The 18,875-nt window shown below is 41.7% G+C and overlaps 1 protein-coding gene across 9 annotated transcripts in view; it reads left to right on the forward strand.

Annotated features, from left to right (window-relative positions):
• Positions 1-18,875, forward strand: part of dtna (dystrobrevin, alpha) — a 186,975-nt gene that overhangs the window by 74,944 nt on the left and 93,156 nt on the right. For all 9 annotated transcript variants that reach the window (XR_009514055.1, XM_059980402.1, XM_059980411.1 and 6 more), the window contains exons 7-8: positions 6,197-6,302; positions 14,586-14,752. Coding sequence is in view for 8 of the 9 variants with exons in the window: in XM_059980402.1 (XP_059836385.1) it covers positions 6,197-6,302; positions 14,586-14,752 (273 nt within the window). In the remaining variant the exon portion in view is untranslated. The remainder of the gene's footprint in view (positions 1-6,196; positions 6,303-14,585; positions 14,753-18,875) is intronic.

Here is an 18,875-nt window from a genome sequence, read left to right on the forward strand (position 1 = left end):
CCTCGAAATCAGGGCTCACCGACTTGTAAATTTGGGGGTGGCAGGGGGTAATGAGCCTTTGTACCTCTTCTCGTTTAGTCTCTTCAGCCCTGGTCTTCATCCAATACATTTGATGGTACAATATCCTTCATCCATGTCATTGCTGGCCTTGGTATGTGGAGAGTGGAGTGGAGGCCTAGACCTCTAACTCCCTCACATCCCGACCTATTTCCCATATCCACTCACCTACCCTTAAGGACAACTGGCAGTGGACAATTAACTTGTCAACCAGCAAAAAATCTGAAGAGCTATATGGACAGCATTTGTGGATATTTTTTGACTCTTTATTAAGTCTGTACATTCTGAAAGCAGTTATAGAAGGTCAAGACTCAAAGAATGGATTTGCTTATACAGTTGGCCCTCCTTATCCGCGAATTCCGCATGCGCAAATTCAACCAACCGCGAATCGCGAAAACCCGGAAGTGCTCTTGTTGTTTGAGCATGTACAGACTTTTTTTTCTTGTCATTATTTCCTAAACAATGCAGTATAACAACTATTTTACATAGCATTTACATTGTATTAGGTATTATAAGTAATCTAGAGATGATTTAAAGTATACAGGAGGATGGGCATGAGTTATCGTGGATCGGGATTGTTACGAATGAGGAGCAAATCTGATGGACAGAAGGGTCCAGAATCGCCAATCTCACCCCCCCCCCCCCTTTTGAGAATCGCAAGATCGCGATTATTTCAGGTCTGAGACCCAGGAAATGAGAAATATACACAGCATGTCAGGAAATGAGAGAGAGAGATGCAGGATCACAGCAAAGGCAGTTGTTATAGACAACGCAAAATACAAAACCAGGTGGAATATCTATTAACAAAAGCAGAACGGAACCACTGATTACTGTTATTGTCTCTTGGAGAAAGAATTGTGTTTTGAGTACTGTACTAGTCATTGAAACCCCTCAGGGGACAACCAGAGTGGTCTGGTTGAGGGATTGCATCATCCCAACCTGATTGACATCTGTGACCCCGTGAGTGAGGATTAAAGAGGGGTCTGGGGAACACCCCTCAGACACACCAGGAGAAACATACGAGACCGGTGGGGGGCTTGTGTGTGTGTGTCCATCCTTGTCTGGGTGGCGAGTTCTCTACGGAACGGTCCAGCTAAGGGACGGGTACAGATCAAGATCGTACCAAGGAAAGTCGGCAAGTTATTCTTCTATTTCTCTTTCTCTCCCCAACAATTGCAACACAGCGACAAACAAACGACGACAGACTGTATGAACTGAAATGAACTTTAGATTTCCATCGGACAATTCATTATCCCCTAGACAACGATAGAGCTTATTTCTTATTGATTATTATTATACCCGCACTTTTAGGTTTGGTATTGACGACGTATGTTATCTGTATATTTGCATTGATATTATTTTCATGTATTTTTACTAATAAATACTGTTAAAAATAGTATCACCAGACTCCAACTGACGTCTCTATCTTTGCTGGTAAGTAACCCAGTTACGGGGTTCATAACAGGATCAAAAAATAATCGGAAGTTCTCTTACTCAGTAAGTTGGAACAGGTACATCTGGTATTATTAAGCGTTAGTTAGTCAAACGTTTGTTATAGTATATATTTTACCTTTCTATGCATATGAAACATTCAAGAACGTATGGTTCAGCGCCGGGCTTGGGACGGAAGTGACAGTTCGCTCCCGAGTGCGCTCTCCACTGTGTCGGGTTGATGTGGAGTATCAAAAACCCAAAACCCCAAAACCTAATCATTAAACCACTGTGTTGCTTAGTAATAATTGTAGCTTTCATTGGGGCAGAGCCTTTCTCATTTTATCCTTTAAAATTGTTCCGATCATTGACCAACGTAGCCTAACACTTTTCCAATGACCGATGGCGTTTCACCTCTTTCCGATTGCTTTATTATTTCCACTTTATTTTCAATTGTGATCGTGTTTATTTTCGTGAACAGAAACACTGTGGATTCAGATCGCTACCACTGGTTCCTAAGATCCACCGCATTGAGACAGGTTGAATAAGGGACTTGAGCTTCCATGAATTTTGGTATCCGCAAGGGGTCCCAGAACCAATCCCTCACAGATAAGAAGGGTGGACTGTACTTCAAAACATGATTTTCTATGGTCTGGCTAATAAACTGGGGAGAAAACTAAAGGTGGAGTTATTGAACAGTTCCCTTCTCATAGGACATCGAACTAGAAATTTAGCTGTTTATTTCTGGAATAAGTGAATGAAGTTGATTATTTCTGTTGTAATTCCCTAAATGTATGATCTCTCAAGATTCATTCAAGATTGCTTAATGTCATTTCCAGTACATAAATGTAAAGGAGACAAAATGATTGTTAGTCTGGATCCAATGCAGCACAAAAAAACACTAATACTGTAATTAAAAATCACAATAAATATAAATGCATATTGTATGTCTCGACGCAGGAGCTTCTGCGTGTAAGGTGATGACAGGGGTTGTTTGTGGAGGAGATGCTGATCTGCCTTTACCGCTCGGGGAAAGTAACTGTGTTTGAGTCTGGTGGTCCCGTCATGGACATATTCTTCTCCCTGGTGGGAGTCGGACAAACAGTCTATGAGCAGGTTTGATGGGATCCATCATGATATTACTGGTCCTTTCTGTATATATGTTTTTGATGGCTGGTGGGATGCTGGTGCCAGTGATGTTAGGCAGTTCTGATTGCCTTTTATAGGGCCTTCCTGTCCTCCACAGTGCAGTTTCTGTACCATGCAGTGACACAGCTTGTTAGGATACTCTCCACTGCACATCTGTGGAATAATGTGAGGATAGATATCCATAGTCCAGCTCTCTTCAGCCTCCTCAGAAAGTAAAGGCATTAGTGAGCTTTGTGTAGAATGGGTTCTGGGACCATGAGAGGCTGTGTGAGATGTGCACTCCCAGGAGTTTGAAACTGCTCACAGTTTCCACCACTGTGTCGTCGATTATAAATTCTGGCCTGCGTTTCTACCCAACTGACCAGACAATCTTTAATTTCCTGTGGCCTGAAGTTTGACTTCTGGTTGTCAACTGTTGGACAATATTCTCTGAGCTGCCTGTTCCCTTTATTTAGAACTAAACAATAAGTATGTATTACAAAAAGCAAGAGGCTGAGACTGAGCCATGTGGAACTCCTGCAGCAATAATAAACTTCTGGTCACAAAAAGAGTTGTAAACAGCAACCTTTTGCTTCCAGTTTTGAATCTGTTTTGATACGCCATTGAATCTTAATGTCTATCATCTTTTTAAAATCAGTGTACGTTGTTTTGTTACATTACTGCCATTCCACCAGCCCAATATAAAAGGTACATCCCCGAGCTAGTTCCAGCCCACCAATGGGATATCCAAATTATCTTTATTTCTCCAACTGCACCTATCCCAGTTGTATTTATCTTCATAATCCTCCCTCCCCCCACCCCCGCCTCCAGAGATGCCAATCCTTGATGGACATTCTCATTCCTCTGACTGACCAACCCCTGCCCCAGTACTTAGTGACCACTTTTACAACAGACACTGAGGCTTTTGCATTAGAATAAATGCAGTGATGCTTGCTGACACCACCCCAACCCTGCTACCCTTCCTTTGCACGCCTATTCTTCCCACTGTCAAGACTTGTTCTAGTTCTTTTGTATAAGTCATTTTTTCTATCTGCTGCACTGTCATTTTGGGGCCCACTCCCCAGATACACTAATTTAAACCCTTCCAAGTAGCACTAACAAACCACCCTGCGAGGATATTCATCCTCGAGTTCAGATGTCATCATCCTTCTTGTACAGGTCACCTCTGTCCCAGTAGCGATACCAATGATATAAAAACCTTAATCCCTTCCTTCTACACCAGCTCTTTAGCTGTGCATTCATCTATCTTCCTGTTTCAATGCTAAAATTTGGGATAGGGAGTAATGCCTGCTGGGTGATCAATCACCAGGGCCTGATAGGTTCAGGATGTTAACAGAAGGAAGGGAAGCTAGGACCTGGGAAATTTTAGCATCTTCATCAACCATCAGTGAGGTACCAAAAGACTGGAGGATAGCTAAGTTTGTTTCTTTGTTCTAAAAGGGTAACAGGGCTAAGCCAGGAGAGAAATTATTGCAGAAGGATTTATGTATCTGTGGAAAGGTAGTCTCATTAGTAGTCAGCATTTAGTTGTGTATTTGTTCATTTTTGTCACATGTAACAAGATATGGTGAAAAGCTTGTCTTGCATACTACTCATATAGATCAAATTGTTACACAATGCATTGAGGTAGAACGAGGTAAGATTTAAAAGAAAACAATGCAGAATAAAGTATAAAAGTTACAGAGTACAGGTAAACAATAAACTACAAGATCATAATGAGGTAGATTGTGAGGTCAAGAATCTATCTTATCATGCAGGCAGTCCATTCAAGAGTCTGACAACAGTAGTGTAGCTTCTCTCCTCCCTCCTAACTGACTCTTCATTTTTTTCTTCCTCCAGTCCTGAAGCACCAACTATACTGTTTTCTATAGATGCTGCCTGGCCTGCTGAGTTCCTCCAGCATTTTCTGTGTGTTGCTTGGATTTCCAGCATCTGCAGATTTTCTCTTGTTTTGATAGTGAGATAGAAGAGCTGTTCTTGTGCATGTTTTAAGACTTTGTAAAGATTGGCACCTCAAATGCTAGTATAAGGTCTCTGTTGGTCAGTGTCAACCATGGATATTGCTTCCTAGCTGTCTAGATATGTAAACCAGGGCAGTACAATATGGAGAGCAAACTGTTGCCCATGTAGCAAACTCTCCCTCTCCATGCATCTGATGTACCAAAGGAATGGCAGAGGCTGATACAGTTTAGCACCAGCAGCATCGCAGAAGCTGCCAGTCAGCATTGAAGTCAACATAGGACTACCTTAGGGACTCCAGCTCTGAAATTTTCTCTTAGAGTTTACACCCAAAGCTCGAGTGGATATGGCTGCAAGGCAGCAGAGGTTTGAGATGGAGTTTTCCTTCTGCAAGATGAGCTGCGAAACACAGCTGATGAGCCCCCATCTCCATGAAGCAACTGGTTTCACCGTGCTCACCTTTGCCCCTTATCCCGTCAGTAGAAATAGTTCTGCTAAACTTAGTAGCAAAGCCTCGTGTGAAGTCTAGGAGTTGAATTTGACTGTTAGAGGCTATTTGAGGTGTATGCCATTGGGAGCATTTAATAGATAGTTGGAGCTTATTCCAATTAGGCTATAACAGCTTTAAGGAACCAGTATACTGCTCTACAATTTTCATTGAATCAGAATTGACAGCCTGGGTTAATGGTGGAAGATGGAATGCAATTTTGTTTGCATGTGATTGACAGTGCCCAGTTCTATGCTGCTCGTTGACAATCATTCTGCTTTAGTGCAATGTTAATGCTATACAAGGAGGAAGGCATTCTCTGTGTGAGTGTATGACCTTGCATTCACAGAGATTATTCTTGCTAATATTTTAGTCGACAGATGCAAATAGGAAGAAAAAGGTAGGTATAGAAGAGGTCATATGGTTTTATCCTTGTATTTATTGTCTGACAATCATGCCAATCTGCCAATTGAGCCTTTTCTGGTTTGGCCAGCTCAGTTGGTATTATTGCTACTGAGCTGTTCTTAGGAATTAAAAACTGATGGTCCCTTTCCACCAAGCATTAATCCATTGATACCATTAGACCTCCAAGTGGTGATTCACTTGGAGGACTACTGTTTGGTTATTTGGGACTGGAAAATTGTGCTGATCAGTAAGAGGCTATATTTGATCTGATTTTGTGAAAGTTCAAAGATTGTAAAGTCAGTTTTGAGATTTTTTAAGGCAACAACCTGTGTTAGTTGGCAAGCCCTGCTGCTGGGCCAAGACATAATTAACTAAGGACATGTTTCGAAGAGTCCGTGCCTTTAATAATCCTGTAGATCATTATATCTACAGAGTTATTCCCATACTAGACAGCAGAATGTGCACAAATGACTTTATGTTGAAAATCATTTTTAATTGGATTTCTTTGTCATTATTTGAAAGGTTTCCTTGAAAATGCCAGCAGAATGTCATGGTTTGCAGTGCAATGTTGACAAATTCTGAGAACAAATTAAACATGTCAAAAGAAAAGAGATTATTTTGATGTTTGAGAAGTTACTAAAAGTCAAAATGGCATGAGTTTTCAATGACTTTCACTATTTCATTATATTTCTATTTCATGTCTTACAGAAAAAGGTGACACTAAACAGTTTTCTGGACACCTTGATGTCTGATCCCCCACCACAGTGTCTCGTCTGGTTACCACTCATGCATCGTCTTGCTAATGTTGAAAATGGTAAGTTATCAACAGTTTCATCTATGTACGATTCTCTTTGCAGTACTAGCAATGGAAAAACTTCCAGGGTTCTTTGTTATTACTCCGTGAAACTGACAACAACTTCAAGCATTTAATGCATGAATCTAAGGGGGACCAATATTCTTGCGGGCAGGTTTACAAGAGCTGTTGGAACTGGTTTAAACTAATATGGCAGGGGAATGGGTACCAGTATGATAGAGCTGAGGATGAGCCAGCAGGTTTAATATTAAAAGATATCAAAAGGACAGGAAGAAAGGCATAAGTGGCTGTGTGGATCTATAGGTAAGAGATGGAATTACATCTTTAGAAAGAGGTCTCAAAGGGTCAGAGAATGTTGAATATATGTGGGTGATGTTAAAAAATTGCAAGTGTAAAAAAAAATCATCATGGAAATTATATTGGTCTCCAAATAGTAGCCAAGATGTGGGGTTGAGATTGCAAAGGGAAATAGAGAAGGCATGTAATAAGGGTAGTGACACAATTGTAATGGGGGTCTTCAAAATGCAAGGGGATTGGGAAAATCAGGTTGGTGTCAAATTGCAAGAGAGAGAATTTGTTGAATGGCTTTTTAGAGCAGTTTGTGCTTGGGTCCATGAGGGGAAAGGTTATCTTAGATTAGGTGTTGTGTAATAACCCAGATCTTATTAGGGAGCTTAATATAAAAGGACCCTTAGCAGGCAGTGATCATAATATGAATGAATTCATACTGCAATTTGAGAGGGAATCAGATATATCAGTATGCAGTGGAATAAAGGGAATTACAGAGGCATAAGAGAGGAGTTTGACCAGGTGGATTGGAGAAGGGTCCTGGCGGGCATGACACAGAGCAGAGGTGGCTGAAGTTTCTGGGAATAGTTCACAAGGTGCAGGTTACATATGCCCCACCGAGGAAAAAGTTCTCAAATAGCAGGGCTCAGCAACCGTTGCTGACAAGGGCGGTTAAGGACTGCACGAAAGCCAAGGAAAGGACATATAAGGTAGCAAAAGTGAGTGGGAAGTTGGATGATTGGGAAGCTTTAAATCCAACAAAAAGCAACTAAAAAAGCTGTAAGAAGGGAAAAGATGAAATATGAGGGCAAATGAGCCAATAATATAAAGCAGGATACTTTAAGTTTTTTTCAGTTGTATAAAGAGTAAAACGGAGGTGAGAGTTGATATTGGACCACTGGAAAATGATGCTGGTGAGTTAATAATGGGGGACAAAGAAATGGCGGATGAACTTAATGGGTACTTTGCATCTGTCTATACTGTAGAAGACACTAGCAGTGTGCCAGAGGTTTGTGAGTGTCATAGAGCAAGAGTGAGCACCATTGCTTTTCAAAGGAAAGGTGCTAGGCAAACTGGGAGGTCTTAAGGTGGATAGGTCACCTGAACCAGATAGATTACATCCCAGAGTCCTGAGAGAAGTTGCTGAAAAGATAATGGATGCGTTGGTTATGATCTTTCAAGAATCACTTGATTCTGGCATGGTGTCAGAGCACTGGAAGATTGCAAATGCCACTCTACTCTGAAGAAGGCAAAAGAAAGGAAATTATAGGCTAGTTACCCTAACCTCAGTGGTTAAGGAAGTGTTGGGAGTCTACTATTAAGGATGAAGTTTTGCGGTACTTGGAGACTGTTGATAAAATAAGTCAAAGTCACCATGTTTTCTATAAAGGCAAATCTTGCCTGCCAAATAGAACATAGAAATTTACAGCTCATTACAGGCCCTTTGGCCCATAATGTTGTGCCGACCATGTAACCTACCCTAGAGACAACCTAGAATTTCCCTAGCGCACAACACCCTATTTTCCTAAGCTCCATATACCTATCTAAGAGGCTCTTAAAGGCACTATTGTATCCACTTCCACCACCGCCGCTGGCAGTGAATTCCACGCACTCACCACTCTGTTTGGGAAAAACTTACCCCTGACATTCCCTTGATACCTATTTCCAAGCACCTTAAAACTTTGCCCCCTCATGTTAGCCATTTTATCGGCATCTGTTAGTCTCATGAGATCATGGATTTGTGCCTTGGAAGGTTTGCAGGGTGCAGGCCTGGGCAGCGTTGTATGGGAGACCGGCAGTTGCCCACTCTGCAAGCCTTCCCTTCTCCATGCCTCTGATGTTGTCCAAGGGAAGGGCACTAGGACCCAAGCAGCTTGGCAGCGGTGTCATCATAGAGCAATGTGTTATTAAGTGTCTTGTTCAAGGACACAACACGCTGCCTCAGCTGAGGCTCGAACCAGTGACCTTCAGATCACTAGATCGATGCCTTATCCACTAGGCCACGCGCCAACCCTTAGCCATTTTAGCCCTAGGCTATCAGTCTCTGGCTATCCACACGATCAATGCCCATTATCATCTTGTACACCTCAATTAGACCATCTCTCATCCACTGTCGCTCCAAGGAGAAAAGGCCAAGTACACACAACCTGTTCTCATAAGTTATGCTCGCCATTCCAGGTAACATCCTCGTAAATCTCCTCTGCACAATCTCTATAGTATCCACATCCTTCCTCTAGTGAGGTGACCAGAACTGAACACAGTACTCCAAGTGGGGTCTGACCAAGGTCTTGTATAGCTGTAACATTACCTCATGGCTCTCAAACTCAATCCCACAGTTGATGAAGTCCAACACACCATATGGCTTCCTAACAACACTGTCAACCTGCGCAGCAGCTTTGAGTGTCCTATCGACGCAGACCACAAGATCTCTCAGATCCTCCGCACTGCCTTACCATTTATATTATATTCTGTCTTCAAATTGGACCTACCAAAATGAACCACTTCATACTTATCTGGATTGAACTCTATCGGCCACTTCTCAGTCCAGTTCTGCATCCTATCGATGTACCTGCTGTAACCTCTGACAATCCTTCAGACTATTCATAACACCCCCAAACTTTGTGTCATCAGCAGACTTACTAACCCACCATTCTACTTCTTCATCCAGGTCAACTATAAAAATCACAAAGAGGAGGGCTCTCAGAACAGATCCCTGCAGAACACCACTTGTCACTGACCTCCATGCAGAATACGAACCATCTACAACCACCCTTTGCCTTCTGTGGGCAAGCCAATACTGGATCCACAAAGCAAGGTCTCCTTGGGTCCCATGACTCCTTACTTTCCAAAGGAGCCTTGTATGGGGAACCTTATCAAATGCCTTGCTGAAATCCATATACACCATCCACTGCTCTGCCTTTATCAATGTGTTTTGTTGCATCCTCAAAGAATTCAATCAGGCTCATAAGGCATGACTGGCCCTTGACCAAAGCCATGCTGACTATCCTTAATCAGATTATGTCTCTCCAAATGTTCATATATACTGCCTCTCAGATCTTCTCCAACAACTAACCCACCACTGAAGTTAGACTCAATGGTCTATAATTTCCTGGGGTCTCTCTGCTCCCTTTCTTGAACAAGTGAACAACATTTGCAACCCTCCAATCCTCCGGTACTTCTCCCGTTCCTATTGATGATGCAAAGATCATTGCAAGAGGCTCAGCAATCTCCTCCCTCACTTCCCACAGTAGCCTAGAATATATCTCATCCAGTCCTGGTGATTTATCTAACTAAATGTTTTTAAAAGCTCCAGCAGATCCTCTTTCTTTATGTCTATATGTTCAAGCATTTCAGTCCACTGTAAGTCATCCCCAAAATTGCCAAGGTTTTTTTTCCCTGGTGAATACTGAAACAAAGTATTGATAAGTATCAAATCTACAAGTTCGTTGAGGAAGTAACAAGCAGGCTGGACAAAGAAGTGTTACGAACCCCATAACTGGGTCACTTACCAGCAAAGATAGAGAGGTCCGTTGAAGTCTGATGGTACTATTTTTAACAGTATTTATTAGTAAAAATACACAAAAATAATTTCAATGCAAACATACAGATAATAAACGTCGTCAATACTAAATCTAAAAGTGTGGGTATAATAATAATCAATAAGAAATAAGCTCTATCGTTGTCTAAGGGATAATGTATTGTCCGATGGAAATATAAAAGTCACTCAGTTCATTCAGGCTTCAGCCTTTGGGGACCGCTGGGTTTGCAATTGTTGGAGAGAGAGAGAGATTCTGAGAAAAGAAACTTGCCGGCTTTCCTTGATCCGATCTTGATCCGTATCCGTCCTTTAGCGAGGCTGTTCCATGGAGGACTTGTCATCCAGGCAAGGATGGACACACACACAACTCCCCACCGGTCTCATACGTTTCTCCTGGTGCGTGTAAAGGGGTTGTTCCCCAGACCCTCTTTTATCCTTACTTACGGGATCTCAGATGTCAATCAGGTTGGGATGATGCAATCCCTCAACCAGCCCACTCTGGTCATCCCCTGAGGGCTTCAATGAATAGTACAGTACTCAATACACAATTCCGTCTCCAAGAGACAATGACCGTTATCCGTGGCTTTGTCTTGCTGAGGCCAGGACACATTCCAAAACGAGGATTCTCTTTCATTTCCTGGATCCCAGACCCAAATTAATAGCGATCTTGCGATTTTCCAAAAGGAGGGGCTACTTTGTACCCTTCAGAGTTGTGGCACATTCGTAACAGAAGAATCTGTGGATGTCATTTACTTGGATTTTCAGAAGGCTTTTGATGAGGTGCCACAAATGAGGCTGTTTAACAAGATAAAATCCTATGGCATCACAGGAAAGATACTGGCATTGATAAAGGAACAGATGCAGGAGGCAGTCATTGGGAATAAAAGGGGCCTTGGTGTTCCTCAGGGTCAGCATTGGGACCGCTATTTTTTCACATTGTTTTTCGATGATTTTGATAATTGAATTGATGGCTTTGGGGCAAAGTTTACGAATGGTAGATGGAGGAGTGGGTAGTGCTGAGGAAGCAATGCAATTGCAACAGAACTTGGATGTATTGGAAGAAGGGGCAAAAAAGTGGCAGATGGAATGCAGTGTTGGGAAATATATGATAATGCATTTTGGCAAAAGGAACAAAAGTCCAGGCTATTATCTAAATGGGGAGAAGGTTCAAATATTGGAGGTGCAGAGGGACTTAGGAGTCCTCATGCAAGACTCCCTAAAGGTTAATTTACAGGTTGAGTCTGTGGTAAAGAAGGCAAATGCAAAGTTGGCATTTATTTCAAGGGGAATAGAATATAAAAGCGCAGAGGTAATTCTGCCTTAATAAGACACTAGTCAGGCCGCACTTGGAGAACTGTCAATAGTTTTGGGCCCGCGTATCTCAAAGGATATTTTGTCATTGGAGAGAGTCCAGAGGAAGTTCATGACAATGATTCCAGGAATGAAAGGATTAACATATGACAAGCATTTGGCAGCTTTGGGCCTGTACTCACTGGAATTTAGAAGAATGCGGGGGGATCTCATTGAAACCTACTGAATGTTGAAAGGACTTGACAGAGTGGATGTGGAGAAGGTGTTTCCTATAGTAGGTTTTATACAGAACAAGAGGGCACAGCCTGAAAATTGAGGGGTGACCTTTTAGTCAGAGGTAAGGAAAATTTTTTTAGCCATGCGTAGTGAATCTGTGGAATGCTCTGCCACGGACTGCGATGGAGGCCAAGTCCATGGGTATATTTAAGTCAGAAATTGATAGGAATTGATTGGTCAGGGCACCAAATGATATGGCGAGACAGCAGGTGTATGGGATTGAGTGGGATCTGAGATCAGCCATGATGGAATTCTCCTCTACCTCTCATTAAATGTTTATAATACTTCAGGTTCAGTTTGTGTATGTTCCAATCTTCATTTTAATAAGAATACTGCTTTTCATATTCTGTCAATGAGAATTGACAGAATACAAAGAGCAGAGCAGACTCGATGGACTGAATGACCGAATTCTGCTCCTACGTCTTATAGTATATTGCAAAAATCCTGAAATCATTGTTGATGATTCTTCCACACACAGCACTGTCTGCAGCTGTCTCCAAAGCAGTCAAGGAAAATCACTTAAAATTACAAATTTCATTTGGCAACACGACTCCAAACGTAAAATGCTTCAAAACCTCAACACTGTCATATTCACTCAGTGGCCACTGTACTTCCTGTGCCTAATAAAGTGACCACTGTGTGTACGTTCATGGTCTTCTGCTGCTGTAGCTCATTCATTTCAAGGATCAACGTGTTGTGCGTTCAGAGATGCTCCTCTGTACACCACTGTTGTAACATGTGGTTATTCAAGTTGCTGTCGCCTTCCTATCAGTTTGAATCAATTTGGCAATTCTCCTCTGACCTCTCATTAAATGTTTATAATACTTCAGGAATATAATACATTCCAATCTTCATTTCATAAAAATTCTGCTTTTTATATTCTGTCAATGAGAATTCTCTAATTTAATAGGCTAAGCACCCAGCCTGATGTTGTTATAGCAGGTAGATACAAGCGATAATTTGACCAGAGGTTGACATCGACTGATATTGGAACAGGGAAGATCTTACTAATTCACACAGGAAACTAGGCTTTCCATTCAGTTTCACTCATTAAAGACCAGGAGCATGAACTACAGGAAAACGAAGGCCAATTGTAATGCTATAGATAACTCTGAAAAGAATTTTATATTCTTGATTGGAGCTTCATCAACACTTTGCACCTCTGAAAAAATGAAAATCCAACTTAATAACCATTTGTTGAAAACCTAAAATAAAAAGCCAAAAATGTTGGAAATACTAAGTGGGTTCGCCAAATCTGTGAGAAGAGAAACAGTCAATGTTTCAATGACTTCCCTCTGCCCCCACCATTCTTGCAGCTTAACAACTTCTTTACTCTTCTGTCAAAAGATCTCTAAAGTTCTTTTCTACAGTAAGACACCTTTGCAGAGCAGTGATCAAGCACAACAGTAGGATTGTTATGAAGTGACCCATCCCTCCTCTAAGAAACAGTGCTTTTCTCAGCAAGGATATATATAGAAGAGAAAGAACTCTGACAAGGTGTTCTTTCCACCCTATCCAGAGGAATGATGTGACCCTCTGATGTACTTTAACTCCTCATGCTACTTCAGCCTTCATGATGTACCACAACATTCACTCGTTCGACCTCCAAGCTAATATTATCCAGAATAGGAAGTTTCAGGGAGATGTAAGGGGGTACACAACATTTTTATGAAACTAGCCCTCAATGTTATGTTGCTTAAGGTGTTGTGTAGCCAGCTACTTCAGTGATCACTTGTCAACTAAAATCTGCCATCAGGAACAGGTGAGATAGCAGGATTTATAGGCCAGATAACCCTATGGTTCGGAATCTTGGCATGGGGCAAAAATATTGACTTTTTCTGGATATATTGAGTTGTACATTCTTATTGCTTGCCACAAATATTTTAAATAGAAACCTCAGCGTGAAATTCCTGAATAAAGCTAACTATACCTAATGGATGAGGCTTGCACTATTGATCTTAAAAACTAAAGAAATGCTTTGCATCCCACTAAGCCACACAGCAAGGATTAACTAACTGCATTAAGTATTTCTCAATGTCTTTGACATTCAATAACATTCAAGACTATGAAATAAGCTATTAAAATAATTTTTAAATGTGTGAACCAAATTTTAAAATAAACACTAGAAATGCAAAACATTTGATATTTATATTTAGTGCAACTCAGTGATGGGAATATAAATTCCCTGAAGCTTGCCCTTCTCTCTCTGAGGTTTTCCACTTTATTGAAATGAGTGGGATTGTAGAATTCATGTGATGTATAATCCTGCCTGTGTTTAGGGAGCTTCTGGGCATTCACAGGAAGTTGAGAATTTTGTGCACCTTATTGGCATGTTGAAAAATTTCTAGTTGAGAAAAACAGCCAATTACTTGAGGAACTGGCAGCATTTCTTTAGAAAATCTGGGCCTGTAAATGGAATTGTACAGCAGAGCCACCATTTAGGGCTTTTCAAATTGATCTTAAAAATCATGAGCTCGTCCAAGTTTACAGTTATGTTCTTTTATGAAGACCCAGAGTTCCTACAATGCCTTTTAACAGAGAAAAGGCTATTTTATGTAATATTCAGGTTTCATTTAACATGATATGCTAATATTCCTGTAAGTATTTGAGTGTAAAGAATCTTTCTAGAAGTGGCAGGATTGTCTTGTTCATAAAAACTTTGCTAATTTATTTCTGTCTCTGAGGATCAATTTGTAACTTTATTAAGGGCTCTTTTAAGTTGTCAAGGTTTGCTGGGATTAGTGACAGAATAATTTAAAACCTGAATTTAAGAATATATTTCATTATCCAATGAGCATGTAAAATAAATATTGACTGAATGCAATAATAATGATGCAAAGTAAAACCGATGTTGTACGTTTCTTCTACAGTCTTCCACCCTGTAGAGTGCTCCTACTGCCACAGTGAAAGTATGATGGGCTTTCGATATCGTTGCCAGCAGTGTCACAATTACCAGCTTTGTCAAGACTGCTTTTGGAGAGGCCATGCGAGTGGTTCTCACAGCAACCAGCACCAAATGAAAGAATACACATCATGGGTAAGATGTACATGAATTTAATGGGAAGAGCACAAAGGTGCTTCTGCATGTAAAAGCAACACACACAAAATGCTGGTGGAACGCAGCAGGCCAGGCAGCATCTATAGGAAGAAGTACAGTCGATGTTTCAGGCCAAGACCCTTCGTCAGGACTAACTGAAAGAAAAGATAGTAAGAGATTTGAAAGTAGGAGGGGGAGGGGGAAATCCAAAATTATAGGAGAAGACCGGAGGGGATGGGGTGAAACTAAGAGCTGGAAAGGTGACTGGAAAGGGATACAGAGCTGGAGAAGGTAAAGGACGGGAGGCCTCGGGAGAAAGAATGGGGGAGGGGAGAACCCGAGGGAGATGGACAACAGGCAAGTAGTGATGGGCAAAGAGAGAAAAAAAAAGGGGGAAGGGGGTAATAAATCAGGGATGGGGTAAGAAGGGAAGGAGGGGCATTAATGGAAGTTAGAGAAATCAGTGTTCATGCCATAAGGTTGGAGGCTACCCAGACGGAATATAAGGTGTTGCATCTTATTCTGCAGAACAAGTGCTACACTTGCCCTTACACTTCCTCCCTCACCACCATTCAGGGCCCCAGACAGTCCTTCCAGGTGAGGCAACACTTCATCTGTGAGTTGGCTGGTGTGATATACTGCATCTGGTGCTCCCAGTGCAGCCTTCTATATATTGGTGAGACCCGACGCAGACTGGGAGACCGTTTTGCTGAACACCAATGCTCTGTCCACCAGAGAAAGCAGGATCTCCCAGTGGCCACACATTTTAATTTCACGTCCCATTCCCATTCTGGTATGTCTATCCATGGCCTCCTCTACTGTCAAGATGAAGCCACACTCAGGTTGGAGGAACAACACCTTATATTCCATCTGGTTAGCCTCCAACCTGATGGCATGAACATTGATTTCTCTAACTTCCATTAATGCCCCTCCTCCTCTTCTTACCCCATCCCTTATTTATTTATTTCCCCCTTCCCCCACTTTTCTCTCTCTCTCTCTCTCTCTCTCTCTCCCTCTCTCTCTCCTCCCTCCCCCTCTCTCTCCTCCCTCCCCCTCTCTCTCCTCCCTCCCCCTCTCTCCCTCTCTCCCTCTCTCCCTCCCTGTGCCTGTGCCTGTGCCTGTCAGGACACACCCCCTGCTGACTGCTCCTGTGGCTCCTCCCACAGGCCCCTGTATAAAGGCGATTCAGGTCTAATCCTCTGCCTCATTCTCCAGGATGTAATATGATGGTCACTCACTGCTGGTTCCTTCTTCAGTCAATAAAAGCCGATATCTCGCCTTACGTCTCAGTCTCAGTTATTGATGGTGCATCACTCTCCCCTCTCCCCTCTCCCCATCCTTCTTTCCCCCTGTTCTCCTTCTCCCTCTGGTGCTCCCCTCCCCCTTTCTTTCTCCCTAGGCCTCCCATCCCATGATCCTTTCCCTTCTCCATCTCTGTATCCCTTTTGCCAATCACCTTTCCAGCTCTTAGCTTCACCCCACCCCTTCCTGTCTTCTCCTATCATTTCGGATTTTCCCCTCCCCCTCCTACTTTCAAATCTCTTACTATCTTTTCTTTTGATTAGTCCTCACGAAGGGTCTCGGCCCGAAACGTCGACTGTACTTCTTCCTATAGATGCTACCTGGCCTGCTGCATTCCACTGGCATTTTGTGTGTGTTGCTTGAATTTCCAGCATCTGCAGATTTCCACATGTCTGCATGTAAAACGTGATATTATGACTGTGTTTTCAATTTATAAAATAAATAACTGCAGTCCTTAGAAAGTGCTTTGTAGAAGTTTTAGTCATTTTAACCAATTTGCAAGGGGTTTATTCACACGAAATAAATCAGTATCAGGTTTATTATCACTAGCATGTGACATGAAATTTGTTAACTTAGCAGCAGCAGTTCAATGCAATACATAATCTAGCAGAGTAAAAAAATAAATAAAATTTTAAAACAAGTAAATCAATAATGGATATCGAATAGATTTTTTTCAAAATGTGCAAAAACAGAAATACTGTATATTTTGTTTTAAATGAGGTAGTGTCCAAAGGTTCAATATCCATTTAGGAATTGGATGGCAGAGGGGAAGAAGCTGTTTCTGAATCGCTCAGTGTGTGTCTTCATGCTTCTGTACCTCCTACCTGATGGTGACAGTGAGAAAAGGGCATGCCCTGGATACTGGAGGTCCTAAGAATGGACACTAGCTTTCTGAGATACCACTTCCCTAAAGATGTCCTGGGTGATTTGTAGGCTAGTGCCCAAGATGGAGTTGATTAGATTTAAAACCTTCTGCAGTAGCCCCTCCATACCAGACAGTGATGCAGCTTGTCAGAATGCTCTCCACGGTACAACTATACAAGTTTTTGCGTGTATTTGTTGACATGCCAAATCACTTCAAACTCCTCATGAAGTATAGCCGCTGTCTTGCCTTCTTTATGACTAGATCGTTATGTTGGGACCAGGTTAGATCCTCAGAGATCTTGACACCGAGATGCTTGAAGCTGCTCACACTCTCCACCTCTGATCCCTCTATGAGGATTGGTATGTGTTCCTTCATCTTACCCTTCCTGAAGTCCACAATCAGCTCTTTCATCTTACTGACATTGAGAACCAGGTTGTTGCTGTGGCACCACTCCACTCTTTGGCATATCTCAATCCCATGCGCCATCTCATCACCACCTGAGATTCTACCAACAACGGTTGTATCATCAGCAAATTTATATAAGATATTTGAGCAATGTCTAGCCACGCAGTCTTGTGTATATAGAGAGTAGAGCAGTGGGCTAAGCACACACCCCTGAGGTGCTCCAGTGTTGATCGTCAGCGAGGAGGATATGTTATCACCAATCCACACGGATTCCTTCCTTTTTAAGGAAATAAACTTGAATTGCTTCTCAAAGGAACAGTTTATGTCAGACCAGATGGAATTGTCTGCATCAATTTTGCTGGAAGAATTTAGAAAATACTAACACTGTTTTATTCCAAATTAATTTGTAACATTTCCAGCTTTCAGCTGCATAACAGATAAATTACATGAGGTTACTTTGGATTACAGGTTTATAAATTCATTGCTTATATGGGCAATGGTTTGCAAATATCACACACTGTAAAATGTGACATAAAAATGAGCTCAAAATTGCAATATCAATGGAAGTGTGTGATGTAGTAAAGTTCATATCATGCATGTGGTAGTATTATTTCTCAGTAATCAATCATTTTATTAATATTCAGTAAACCTACAAAGGTTATCATCCATCAACATATTGGGCATTAGCTTTGTTCTTGCATTTTCTGATATTTGAGCCCAATGAGCAATTGGCTGGAAAATGTAGACCTTTTCTTCCTCTTGAAACCAGTGACAGTGAGTATTGATATCATGAACCCTATTCTTCCAGATAACATGAATGCAAGCAATATGTATAATAGATGGACTTGAATTTGGCCTCTATGACACATGGGTTTTGATTGCCTCAGAGACTGAATTGGTTTCAATTTAGTATCATCTAGGTTCAACCGGCTGGTGGCACAGTGACATCAGTTCTGGACTCCGGAGCGAAGGTTCTGGAGTTCGAATCCAGTGGGGCCACTCCTGGACACACTTTCGATTGCAGGACGTGGGGGACCACTCACAGAATCTTTCCTCCAAGACAACCACTTGAAAAAATACGTGGCCGCCGAGGCTCTGGCAGAGTATGGCACACAAAAAAAAGGTTCACAAACATTATGTTCATGTTAACCAGCTTTCTTAATTCATTCACACAACCTAAGTATTTCTGCCAAGGTTATCGCTTAATGCTGGTCACTAAAGTAGTGATGAGTTACTTTGAATTGCTGATTTCCTTGTATTACTGGTACTCCCATACTGTTAACAGGTTGAGATGGTCAGGAATAGCAATAGCATCTATGATATCCTGCCAGACATGAGTATTTTGGTTACCATTCTACTGGAGTGAGTCAAAATCATCAGAATGAAGAAATAGCACACACAACAAGCTAGCATGTTGGAAGAGAAGTCACTCAGTAGGAAGCCTTATCAGTCAGGAGCATTCAGAAAGCAATATGCTCCTTACATCAATGCAAAAGGCAAATCTGCTTCTGTATGGAATTTCTAAATGAAAAATGTTACCTATGGCAAGCA

Source organism: Hypanus sabinus, chromosome 1 (genome assembly GCF_030144855.1).
Source record: "Hypanus sabinus isolate sHypSab1 chromosome 1, sHypSab1.hap1, whole genome shotgun sequence".
In the NCBI taxonomy this organism is placed as follows: Eukaryota; Metazoa; Chordata; class Chondrichthyes; order Myliobatiformes; family Dasyatidae; genus Hypanus; species Hypanus sabinus.